The sequence below is a fragment of the Xyrauchen texanus genome, chromosome 25 (assembly GCF_025860055.1).
Source record: "Xyrauchen texanus isolate HMW12.3.18 chromosome 25, RBS_HiC_50CHRs, whole genome shotgun sequence".
NCBI classification, from domain to species: domain Eukaryota; kingdom Metazoa; phylum Chordata; class Actinopteri; order Cypriniformes; family Catostomidae; genus Xyrauchen; species Xyrauchen texanus.
The window spans coordinates 24,994,580-25,008,008 of NC_068300.1; the positions used below are offsets into that span (position 1 = coordinate 24,994,580).

Genomic DNA, 13,429 nt, shown 5'->3' on the forward strand with positions numbered 1-13,429 from the left:
CTTCCTGTACTTGCCTGTCCCCCTACCTCAAAAACAGAAGGTGCTTACTGTTTTCTATTTCACTAAAGAGCCTCACAAGAAACCAGTCAAGGTAAAAACACAACTTATTAGTTTTTGTAGTCTTATCTGCTTTTTTGATGGATACCCTGTTTCTTAATTTTTTAACTAAACCTTTTGCTTGTGGAGTTTTTGGTCAGTGTAAGTAAGGAGAACTCGAGCACAGCAGAAGTACTGGAGTCGATATCTCGCAGTGTGAGGATCAAACCAGAGAACCTGAGACTGGCAGAGGTATAATGGTTCTGTTGTGAACCTTTCATTTGCTCGTGTTTGTCCCATGTTTCATGGGACTTTGTCTGTGAAATACACAGCAAACATATTTTTTACAACTTATTAACGCTAAAAAGTTGGCACCTATAATAATTTGAAGTTGTTCTTGAAACTTGTTATTGAGTATTTACCTTAATCTTTTCTCTCAGGTGGGAAAAGGCAGATTCCAAAGAATCTTCTCCCCATCTCACTCCTTGGACACGGTCATGTCCAATGACCTGCTCTTCTGCTTTGAGGTATTGTCAAAAGATCTCGCCAAAGAGAGGGTTGTGCTGCTGAAGGTCCATCAGGTATAACTTTTCTATCTTGCTCTCAAATCAGAAAAATGTTCTCCTTGAATGTTTTCATTGTTTGTTTGTTTGTTTGTTTGTTTGCTTTGGTATTTTACATTGAATCATTCTGTTGATTTTCAGAGACCTCAGGTTCCCAGTATCTCAATTACAAAGTGTGCTGGCTGCATGAAGTCTCCTGCTTCTGACGACGAGAAGCTCAAACGGTGTACACGCTGCTACCGTGTGGGCTACTGCAATCAGTGAGTTGTCTCTGTTTTCCTTCTGTTCATCAAAACTGTATGTTGTGCGTGCTAATGAGTCTTTGCCTTTGCTAATTATGTTTTTTCCTCTAAATACAGAGCCTGCCAGAAGAACCACTGGCACACTCACAAAACTTTGTGCCGAACTAATGTGGAGAATATTGGACTGCCGTTTTTAATCAGTGTGCCTGAGTCTAGGCTGACTCTCACCCGACTCACACAGCTTCTGGAAGGATACTCTAGGTATAATTAAAAGTATAGCTTTGGGATTCTGAACTATTTTCCCATATAGAGTATTTTTGGTTATTTTAAATAAATTTTGATTAAAAATTTAAATGAATTAAATGTATTGTGCGTTTTAGGTTTTGTGATCTGTATTTTAAGTTTGTCATCATTTTATTCACTTTATTACCTTCACTAGTTACATTTGACAATTTATTTTTATTTTTTTAAGTATGATCCATGTAGTATCCTAGTAAATACAATATCATAAAGCTGTCTGCATAATATTTATAACATTTGTGAAATGCTTTTAAAATGCATAGCATGTCACATCGTGTTTAACTTATGTATTGAAAGTAGGTGCATTGCTAGCCTTTTATTATTTACCTTTCCATTTTTTTATAGCCTTTTATAAAGTCTAAGGTAGTTTGGCAATTGGTTGGGTATATTGAATGTAAAGTACAAATAATGTAAAAAGACCAACAGCGTTGTGTACCTCTCCCTTTCTGTATACAGGTACTCTGTGAATGTATTCCAGCCACCTTTCCAGTCTGGCCGGACGTCACCAGAAGCCAGCGTGTCCCGTGTTGATCTGTCCTCCACGGCGAGCAGTGTCACAGAGTGTCAGAAGCTAGAGGAGGAGCTGTCATCTGTGGCAGAAACCGAGAATGTTGAGCAGGGTGACTCTGTCACAGCCTCACAAACAGAGACTGTGTCTGCTCTTTCCACACCAGATGGAGACACACTCTCCACACACACCATTGATTCTGGCTGCTGTGAACTTGCTGCCAGCTCCCAAGATTATTTGTTGGAGAAAGAAACATGTGAAAAGGCTGTTAAGCCAGAAGGTAACTTTTCTAAAGATCATAGTAGGGCATATTTGACTTTTTAGGGGCTTATACAGTATTGCGCAAAAGTTTTAAGCACTTGTGAAAATGTTGCATAGTGAGGATGTCTTCAAAAAATAATGTCATAAATAGTTTTAATATATCAATTAACTTCATACAAAGTCCAGGGCAGGACATAAAAAAGATAAATCAATATTTGGTGTGGCCAACTTTGCCTACAAAACAGCACCAGTTCTCCTACATGGACAAAGTTTTTCTTGGTTGTTGGCAGATAGGATGTTCCAAGCTTCTTGAATGTTTGGGAGTCTAAAATGTAAATTTCCTATTGGCACTAAAGCTGAAGATAACCATCTTAAGACATGTTTTTGTGAAACATCAAAATCTGTTTGATAATAGTCCATTATTGTGTTTTCATTGGTAGCTGTAGTAACTGGGTATCAGCAGCCATCTGAGTCAGGAACTGGAAGTGCCTCTCAATTCTACATCTCAGTTCTGGATTCAAACCAAAAGGAGGAAAAAAAACTTGAGGACAAAGGTTAGTCAGATCTCTGTCCTTTTGGTGGGATATGTTTCATAGAGGGTCCGTTGATATCCTTATGTTGAACTCAATCACATACAGTATGACTGGTGCCCTCTACAGGTGATGCAGTGCTGGAGCTGCCTGATGACAGCACACTGGAGCTGGTGTGGAAGAACAACGAGCGGCTGAAAGAATATGTGCTGGTGCGCACTAAAGAGCTGGAATTTGACGAGGACCCGGGCTCTGCTACAGAGACTGCCAGGGCAGGACACTTCACCTTGGAGCAGTGCCTGAATCTCTTCACCAAACCTGAGGTTCTAGCCCCCGAAGAGGCATGGTATGGACACATTTGTGCATTTTAAGCTCTTGAATTATTGCTCAAAAGTGTTTTTATGTATTTCATATGGTATTATAGACGTGTTTGTTCCATTTGGTTGTCTCTTTGTGTGGTTAAGGTACTGCCCTAAGTGTCAGCAACACCGTGAAGCCTCTAAACAACTACTGCTCTGGCGTCTACCCAATGTGCTCATCATCCAGCTCAAGCGCTTCTCGTTTAGGAGCTTTATCTGGAGGGACAAGATTAATGATATGGTCGATTTTCCTGTCAGGTATACTAAAATACACCCTTATACTCAATGCACACTGTTAATTTAATCTGGACTTGTTTGCCCTACTGCAAAAATAAGGTTCTTGATAGTCCAGGGAGTTTAATGATTGTTTGAATTGTGATATTTTGCATGTTGCAGAATTGTTTCTAGTAGGGTTCTTAATGATTAATCATTATTATTTGCCATTAGTAATTTCATAGATCAACATTAGTGATTAAACAAACAAATGAAATGGGATAGATGCTGATTCAATGAGAGAAATAAGCCTGATTTAAGGACCATGGCATATCTTTCTGTAGCCAGTACAGTACATGCAAAGTCACTCCGTGAAGAGTAAATCAAGATCCATGCGTGTTATCACAGTGTGTTTGGGCTCTTTTTAATCGGGAGCATCTGCTCTGTTTAAATTTAATGAAGTTACAAGCAAAAAACAGACAAAACATATTGATTCCACACCAGTGTGTTTCACCTACAATTTTCTGTCCACATCAGAAACTTGGACCTAAGTAAGTTTTGCATCGGTCATAAGGAAGACATCCAGCAGCCCCCCATCTATGACCTCTACGCTGTGATCAACCACTATGGTGGAATGATTGGAGGACATTACACGGCCTACGCTCGGCTTCCCAGTGACAAGAACAGCCAGCGCAGTGATGTTGGTATGTGTGAGCTCCTCCTGCTCATCAGCAAGTAATCAAACATCTCACCCACTCTGTTATCTCACTCTGTGTTTTACCGTCTCAGGTTGGCGTTTGTTTGACGACAGCACAGTGACAACAGTGGAAGAGAGCCAGGTGGTGACGCGTTACGCCTATGTGCTATTCTACAGGCGCAGGAACTCTCCTGTAGAGAGGCCATCGCGCTTGCTGGGGCCCCTTGGCGCAGAATCCTCTGCTGCAACCGGTGGTGCTGCCAGTCAGGTGAGCTCAGCACCATCTCATGTCACATCGGCTCAATGGAAAAGAGTTGATTCTTTGTGGAGGTGATATATACTTGTTCATTAAAGTTGCAAAGGATAGTTTGTGTAAGTTGTTTAGTTGTTCTTGGTGGATTCACATTACATTTGAAAATGTATTTCTCTATTTTTCATTTTAAATAAGGTGTTTAAAAATGCTCAGAGCTTTTACTCACCCTCATGCAACCCCAGATGTGTAGGATTTTCTTCTACAGAAAACAAATGACAAATTTTAGAAGAATATCTCAGCTCTGTAGGTCCACACAATGCAAGTGAATGGTGACCAAAACTTTAAAGCTCCAAAATGTACATAAAGGCAGCATAAAAGTAATCTGACTCGTGTCTTCTGTAGCAATCCATTTGGTTTTGGGTAAGGAAAAAAAACGAAGTATTACTTGTTCCACAATAAATCTTTACATCAGAAGTCTCCTTGGCGATCATGATTTCAGGCCATCTAGGGCTCTGCATATGAATCAGACACTAGAAAGTGTAATCGAGCTTAAAATCTTGATCGTGCCTAAAGGCTGCAATGGCAAGATAAAAAGGACTTATATTTTTGTCTGGTCTCACCTAAAACCGATTGTATCCCTTCAGAAGACATTGATTAAACCATTGGAGTCATATGGATTACTTTAACCTCTTGGGACCCCACATCCACATGCATGGACATTGTATTTTGAGTTCGCTATACGCAACGCACAATTTAAATTAAAATAGACTGAATACTATTCACAAGATTCTAGACTGCCATTTAAAAGGTTAACTTCTGCCACAGCAACTCACGTGAGACAACAACATGATGTAAATTTCCTTGAAGCACTCCTATGGACACAGCGCCAACAAAAATACCTCTTGTAAGAAATCTCTACAATTTCATTGAGACCTGTTTGGTTGTAAAGAGGAGAGTCTAGTTTTGTTTGATATGCACATTTAGTCAGTGCCCTGATAAACATGATGTCCACATGTGGAAACTAGTACTGAATTTACTCAATAGTAGAAAAAACATGTTAGCTATTTTTATTAACTTTAACATCTAACACATCTGTGGGTAATTTATCTTCATTTTAATATAAATTTGGTCATTTTATTTTGTTATCTCTGTGAAATACTATTCTATCATTACCAGTAGTAAATGCATTCCTATATATTTACTATGCATTTTCACATTGAGAATAAATTTGTTCATCCAAAAGCTAAAAAATGTTGCTTTTTGAGGCTTTATTTGGACTTAGGATGAAAATAAGGTGCATTTCAAACTGTTCTGAAACCAGTGAAGAAAAACAGCACACTGGAGGTTAAGTCATTCACAAAATATGGAGAAAGGGAGCATCCTATAGCTTTCGATGCAGTGCATTCAATCCTAAAATTCAACCAAAAGTTCAGTTTCAGGCTGCATATGATGTTTGGACCACTCATGTTTGGCAGACATGGGACAATGGTAATCAATACATAGATTCAGAATTTACAATGTATAATTTTATTTTAACATGGTTGGCAGTGATTGAATAATGCTGGAAATTACTTTGAATAAGAATTATTTATTCAGCTTTACAGAAAATCAGCTGTAATGTCTGTAACGTCTTAACATGAATAACCAACACTCAAGGAAACAAACAATTTGATGAAATAAAATCGGACTTTCTATAGCTTGGTGTTATTTCACAGCATATGCCCACATATGTGGACATACACCGATCAGTCACAACATTAACATTATTGCTGGCTAATATTGGTGTAGGTCCCCCTCGTGCCGGCAAAACGGTGCCAACCTGCATCTCGGAATACCATTCTGAGATGATATTCTTCTCACCACAATTGTACAATGTGGTTTTCTGAGTTACTTTAGACTTTGTCCATTCAAACCAGTCTGGCTATTCTCTGTACAATTGTGGTGAGAAAAATAGCGTCTCATGATGCGGGTTGGCGCTGTTTTGGCGGCACAAGGGGGACCTACACAATATTAGGCAGGTGGTTTAATGTTGTGGCTGTACATTTTTAGGAAAACTATTTCCTTTTTTTTTCTTTGCTTTTTTTTGCTTGTTTATTAGATGCTACTAGTTACAAATCAAAAAGGGAAACAGAAAATGCACACAGCAGTCACGTGGGATTTAAGGATGTTAATTCTGCCTTTGTCCTTTTTAGACCTTGAAAGTGTTGGACCATTTTGACTTGCATTGGGCAAAATATGGGCAAACACACCATCTCCGTTAAAAAAAATATATATATATTGTTTGTGTTCCGCAGAAAAAAGTAAGTCATATGTGTTTGAGACAGCAAAGTTGAGTAAATAATGAGAGAAATATAATTGTTTGGATGAACTATTCCTTTAACATGCTATGTTTTGCTGTAATAACCAGTTTCATTAAAGGCAGAGATTCTAACAGATATTCAGCACTATAATCATCTTGTGAGATGTTAAATAATGATTAATAGATGAATTGCAGTATCTCGCAGGGTATTCAAGAGTCTATCTGCAAAGTCATTGTTGATGAAATTAATTCGCTTCTCCAAAAACAAAAATTGCATCTTGTGAAATTTGTATCATGGTTTGCGGAAATTCCCATCACTGCTGTCTATCTGCTCACTTTAACATAAGCCTGTGAAGTGTTCAGGGAATAAAGCAGTAGTTTAATTTGTATTTATAGATGGATACTGAACCTGAAGCGAGTAATAAAGTCCATGTGACTCCTATTACGTATGTCAAATGGGTAAACTCACTCTTAAAGGGTTAGTTCACCCAAAAATGCAATTTTCTTGGCTTGAGCTCACCCTCAAGCCATCCTAGTTGTATATGACTTTATTCTTTCAGCCAAACACAATCAGAGTTGTATTAAAAAAATATTCTGGCTCTTCCAAGCTTTATAATGGGAGTGAACGGTACTGGAACTCGACTCTCGACGGCCGTTACCGGAAGCCAGTGATTGTGGTTTATAAAGTTATAAATATGGATATTTTTCTTACAAAAACGCAACGCTTCGCTTCACAATTATTAACCCCCTGGAGCCGTATGGATTACTTTTTTGATGGGTGCGCTTTATTGGGCTTCAAAATCTAAGGTACCATTCATTCCGATTATAAAGCTTGGAAGAGCCAGGATATTTTTTAATATAACTCTGATTGTGTTTGGCTGAAAGAAGAAAGTCATATACAACTAGGATGGCTTGAGGGTGAGCTCAAGCCAAGAAAATTGCATTTTTGGGTGAACTAAGCCTTTAATGTTTTCTTTGTCACAATATAATAGTTATAAGTATGATGCACATTAGAACATTTGTGTTGCTCATGGGAAAAACATTTACATTTAAGAGGGTTCGGCACAACGTAGGGACCCATACAGTACTTCCTGGTCATCTGAACTTTTGTGTAAAGCTGCCAAAGGAACATCAGTTCTCTGACATTAAAGCTACACAAGACCAACATCTGTCGCTTTGGCATCTGACAGTGACATTTTACATCTAATCTCTGGTGCTGTCAGGGAGTCACAGTTTTTGTGCTTCGTGTGAACATTTTGCAATATGAAAATTACCCATTTGTCCACTAATCATCTATCTGAGTGTGTGGGTGGAGCAGGAAATTGGAGCAGTGAGCTCTCACATACTGGCTGTATTTTTGTATTGTGGGGATTTGGTGTTCTGCAGTGTAATGGTGCTTTTTGAGGCAAGGCCCATTCCCAGAAGCTGACACAGGTTTCCGCCAATCGCAGGCGTCTCTGATATGGCAGGAACTGGAGGAGGATGAGGAAGGGCAGAGAGAAGTCTCCTTTAGGAGCCTGTTCCGCTCCGGTCTACGAGGAAGACGAGCCAGGACAAGGCTGGAGGAAGAAGAGGCTGGCAGGGGAGGGCTGGCACGCCTCAGACAAGACAGCATCTCCGATTACTCTGACAGTGACCGTCTAAGATATTTTATCCTGGGCACTATGGCAGCACTCCTAGCATTGCTATTCAACCTCATCTATCCTTTGTTGTACAGGTCCAACTGGGGTTAATTTACTCCTCACAATCATTAGACTGCAGTTACAAACCCTCTGTAACGAGTCAGTGCAACCTCAGCAGAAATTAATATTTGCACTTTGCATTTTTAGTAATCATTTACATGTTGATTGTGCTTCTGTTTAGCTTTAGAGCCACACAGCCTGGTAGATTGTAATTTATGCAGACCTAAAATCTCTACTGTCCATCAACTCCTCTACATTGTTTAGTGTCAAGTTTAAAATAATGCTTCAAATCGAAAAACACTCAGGGAAAACTTGTGTTTTCTTTTATGAAGGTTTATTGTAACAGTAAGCAACATATAAATTAATTTTCTCATTTTTTTTCATGAATAGTCCAGAGCAATTAGAGGGAATATCCTTTTAGCCAGACTTAATATTTATTTAGCTGGATGACCAATCAATAAATCAAATTGAGATAAAAACCCAAAACTTTAAAATGGCTAATTATGGTCATTCTTATCAGATTAAAAATGCAACTTTATTACAATAATAATTATTTTAAAAAAGCATAATGGCAACATTTTAAACTAATTAAAACAGTGATAATTGCCCTTCCATAGCTTATTGTAACACTCTTTAAACCTATAGCTATATTATGTAATCTAAATTTTAACCCTAGTTACTTTAAATTAAAATCTTGGTCTTATTGCGCATGATTTGTCAAAGAGAAAATGTTTTTGTAATCTTTCAACAAAAATGTATAGTTTGTACTGCCTCTGAAACTACTTTCTTTTTCAATGAATATCATTCTGCACAAGAAGAGAAAATAATGTTAAACAATAACAAAATAGCTAATTAGGCATTGCTTTAGGCTACATAATGTTAACGAATCCCCACTTTTTACAGACCAGTACAATTTTTTAATTTTTTTTTATATTCTGTTTAATTCAGAAATATGTTGCATTATGGGCTGTGAATTCCATTTCATGTTGACCTTAAATATGAATTAGTAGAATCATTGTTCTTTTGGGTAAACCTTCCTACTTTAGATCCATAATGAAATGATCCCAGATTTTCAAGCATTTTTGTTGCATATTGATTTTTTTTTTTCCTTTTTAAAAAAGGAATTAATGGGGCTTATTCATACAGTGGCAATAAAAATTGTGTGAATCCTTTGGAATTATCTGGTTTTCTGTATTACTTGGTCATAAAATTCAATCTTCATCAAAGCCACAAGTCTAGACAAACACAATGTTCTTAAGATAATACACAAACAATTATAATCTTTCTTGTCTTTATTTAACACATCTCAATAAACATTCACAGTGCTGTGAAAAAAGTACACGAGCCCTTGGATTTAATAACTAATCGATCCTCCTTCAACAATAACTTAAACCAAGCGTTTCAGGTAGCTGCTTATTAGACCTGCACAATGTTCAGAAGGAATTTTTTACCATTCTTGCTTACAGAACTGCTTAAACTCAGCCATATTTTTAGGATGTCTGGTGTGAACGGCTCTCTTTGTCATTCCACAGCATCTCTATTGGGTTGAGGTCTGGGCTCTTACTGGGATGTACTTCAATGTTTAGGGTCATTGTCCTGCTGCATCACCCAATTTATACTGAGCTTCAGCTGGTGCACAGCCACCCTGACATTATCCTGTAGGATATCTTGATAAACTTGGTAATTCATTTTTACCTCTGATGGCAAGCGGTCCAGGCCCCGAAGCAGCCAAGCTGCCATAAATCATGATGCTCTCTCCAGTACTTCACCATTGAGATGTTTTCATGTTGGTATGCGGTCAACTTTATGCCATATGTAGTGCTGCATGTTCTTCACCAAACAATTCAACCTTAGTTTCATCAGTCCAAAAAACATTGGCAAACTTCAGGCACGCAGCAATATTTTTGTTGAAAGGCAGTGGCTTCCTCCTTGGTGTCCATGCCTGTTTAATGTTTTCCATGTAGTAGACTTATGAATAGAGATCTTAACCAGTGCCAGTGATTTGTTCAAATCTTTAGCGGTCACTCAAGCATTCTTTTTTTACCTCATTGAGTATTCTGTGGTGTGCCCTTTGAGTCATATTAGCTGGACGGCCACTTCTAGGGAGAGTAGCTACAGTACTAAATCATGTCCATTTATAGACAATATGTCTAACTGTGAACAGATGAATATCTAAACTCCTCGAGATAACTTTGTAAACCTTCAATTTTGTTATGTCGTTTTGACGTCATTAGCTTAGGGCAGGGGTGTCAAACTCGGTTCCTGGAGGGCCACAGTCCTGCAGAGTTTAGCTCAAACCCTAATTAAACACACCTGAAGCAGCCAATCAGGGTCTTCAGGAGTGCTTGAAGATTACGAGGCGGCATTTTGGAGCAGGGCTGGAACTAAACTGCATGCTGCGGACCTCCAGGAACTGAGTTTGACACCCCTGGCTTTTGGGGTTCACTTACTTTTTCCAACCTATACTGTGAATGTTTGAATGATCTATTCAGTATTTACAACAACAATACAATAATTTGTGTTGCAAAAAAACAGATTGTGTTTGTTCATTGTTTAAACAGATTTATCAAACCATATTTTAAGAAAAATGTATACATAAATGCAGGTTATTCCAAAGGATTCACATACTTTCTCTTTTCACTGTATTTTAAAAACAAAATGTTTTTGGTTTTTTTCCTCTTTTTTTTCTTAAGACTGTATTGTAACCAAAATTAGCTTGTCTTTGATTTTTGAAGCAGTTTGAATTGTTACTGTTTTCCAGTCTGTGCAGTTCTGTAATTATGTACTCTGTTGGGGTACTAAGCAGGGGTTTAATTTGGGCGGAACAGTCCAGAACAGCATTCCGGCACCTCCGATTAAAACAAACAAAAAAATGTATATTGGCAGTTTGTCATTTCATTCTATGTCCTGCAGGCAGGCTCTAGTTCAGCTTTTTTATGCATTCTGTCTCCATTTACTAAGTGTGCTAGCTTGAAAACACCTTTAAAGTTAATTACATAAGAATAATGCTTTTGTCTAGTCGGTGTCCTCTATTTTTGTATAGAGCAGCACTCTTTTTAACAGGGCACACAGCACTGCTGCCCACTAATGTTCCTAGATCGGGATCACAAATTTATATGTAACCAGTGCTCCAAGTGTGAAGAAATGTGTGCGTGTGTCCCCAAAAAATCTCTACTTCATATTTAATCCCTGGAAATTATATTTGTTTTATAGTTTGCATGATTAATCAAAGCTTAGTTGCACATTGTAAAATGAATTGTGATTATGATTGGAGTGCTGCTATGTGTGTGGGGATTTAACATTTTCAAGTCTCCAGGATGCTGAAAGTCTATAATGGTTCGCAAGTCCACTCACACTACAAAGCCTGATGACATTTGGCATCTGTGAATGATTTAAACCACTCAACTTCTGACTCCTTTGGGACAAAGTGACTGAAACTAAACTAAATTGATGTTGTACCTCATTAAGATCACTTCAAAGTCTAAAAGCTAATTAATTTCTAGAGTATCATGATCTGTGATTCTGTTCAGAGAATGTTACTTGTTCTTATTAGGAAGTGAATCTTTGGTCTTAATTTTCCAGTCTTTTGAGCAAGGGCACTTAGATCAATAATAAAGTATTTATATTGTGTATGTAATCACGTCTGCTTGTTTATGGGTTCATGTTTAAGCAGCACTTTTTTCTGGATTGGTGATTTTATTTAAAGTAAATATAACAATCTATAAACAACAAAATGTTAATATATTTATGATGCTGCACAAAAGGTCTTGGCAATACACTCTAAATGCTGCTCAGTTGTAAAGGTGCCCTTACTGCCTTGCCTTCATAAATAAAGATCAAGATTAATCTGCGATTGGATTTGAATGGAATTCTTAAACGTTTTTTATCTGATGTCTTTTATATTTGCATGTGAATCTCCTGAGTTGGCATTCATGTACTCCACTCATAGAGGATTCAAAAAGAGTTTCTCCATTTATAATGGTGGTTTATTTTACAGGCTTCTAGCCAGGCACTGTTTGGGACAGACCTGGATCCAGACGGACCCCCTCAGTTGAGCTCAGAAGTGACCTCTGACATGTTTGCACACTCTGGAGAATGCTCCGCTCCATCCTACAGCAGCATGGAGGAGGTGGATTAAAACTTAACCTTAAAGCCCATGGCAATGATCACCAATGGCAGCAAGTCAAGAAGACTTGGTTCCTCAGAAAATAGAGACGTTAATGTCACAATTGGATCTAGCATGGCAAAGGTGCTCAAGTTGCACTTTTTTTATTTGCAATGTGGACAAATATTTGGCTGAGCATACATTTCCAAAAACTTTAGACTGTTTGGAATTTACAGATTAAATGGACTATGCTCTATGCTCAGACGACTTACAATAAGATGATGCTTATGGTAAAGATAAATCACATATACATATTCACACATATATTCTGGGAGATGCACATAAAATATACTATCACAAGAGGAGTGATCTTTAAAAGTCCTTGTTTATGCACAGAATTGTGTTTTTTTTTTTTTTTTTTTTAAAGATGTATATAATCATTTTAACCTAAAAATTATGCCATTCACAATTTCACATGGTAGGTTTGTAATATGTTTATCTTGCTTGTATTTACACTTGAAAACTCATCAATGAGCTTGATCAACATAGTGTGGATGCACAGAAGAGTTTGTTTGAATGTTAATTTTTTTTTCTCTTATCTCACTGAAGTGTCACCAGGCCTGATGTGTTTTGCTGTTGAGTCTGGTAGTGATGTGCAAAGTTATTGCAGGTGGTGGTGTAAACAATTAGGTGTGTGGACAAGGCAGATTGTTTGGGGTTATCTCTCAGGCCATTAGTAAATTTGATGTCCTTTTTCCTCAGACAATCCAGATTTTGAAATAGATTTTCTTTTGCTCTACTCGTTGCAAAGACTTGATTGAGATGCATGTTGACCTACAATAGTCGTAGTACTGTGTATCATATACCATCTCTGTACTATTGTTTTGGGTTGTCTTGTTTCACCATTCCTTCTGTTTTCGTATTGGACTGCATAGTAAATGGGAACTGGGGGTTTCATCGTAAGAATGCTGCTGTGAATAAAACAGAAATGGTTAATATAAATAAAAAAACTTTTTGCATAACATTAAATATTTCTACTTTTATTTGAATTTTTTTTTTTTATCAGTTGAATTCCACACCAGATTAATGGGTGAATCTCATGAAAAATGTCAAGAAATGCTTGTCATTTTTCTTTCCCCAAGTCATGAGTATTTTGTATGTGTGAGAGTGTATGGACATCACACACACACACACATATATATATATATGTGTGTGTATATTATAAATTGTTATTGTATATGTATAATATATAATAACTGAAGATCAAATTAAGCCTTTTTTTTTAAGAAGTATTTATATTTTTTATCATTGTAAAATTAAATATTTGAAGTGTAAAGAACAGTTGTTACATCATAATAGTCTGTTCTGCTGAATTTAATTG

At 37.4% G+C, this 13,429-nt stretch overlaps 1 protein-coding gene across 5 annotated transcripts in view; it reads left to right on the forward strand.

Moving 5' to 3' along the window:
• Nucleotides 1-13,068, forward strand: part of LOC127619058 (ubiquitin carboxyl-terminal hydrolase 19-like) — a 33,439-nt gene extending 20,371 nt beyond the window's left edge. For 3 of the 5 annotated variants that reach the window (XM_052091781.1, XM_052091782.1, XM_052091783.1), the window contains 12 exons: nt 1-91; nt 187-288; nt 477-617; nt 741-859; nt 959-1,102; nt 1,598-1,929; nt 2,351-2,464; nt 2,570-2,786; nt 2,905-3,057; nt 3,550-3,716; nt 3,802-3,977; nt 7,713-11,924. The exon at nt 1-91 is cut by the window's left edge and continues 20 nt beyond it. In XM_052091781.1, coding sequence (XP_051947741.1) covers nt 1-91; nt 187-288; nt 477-617; nt 741-859; nt 959-1,102; nt 1,598-1,929; nt 2,351-2,464; nt 2,570-2,786; nt 2,905-3,057; nt 3,550-3,716; nt 3,802-3,977; nt 7,713-7,994 — 2,038 coding nt within the window. In that variant the 3' untranslated portion in view covers nt 7,995-11,924. The other 2 variants (XM_052091784.1, XM_052091785.1) reach the window with 1 other exon arrangement.
• Nucleotides 13,069-13,429: the final 361 nt, after the last annotated feature.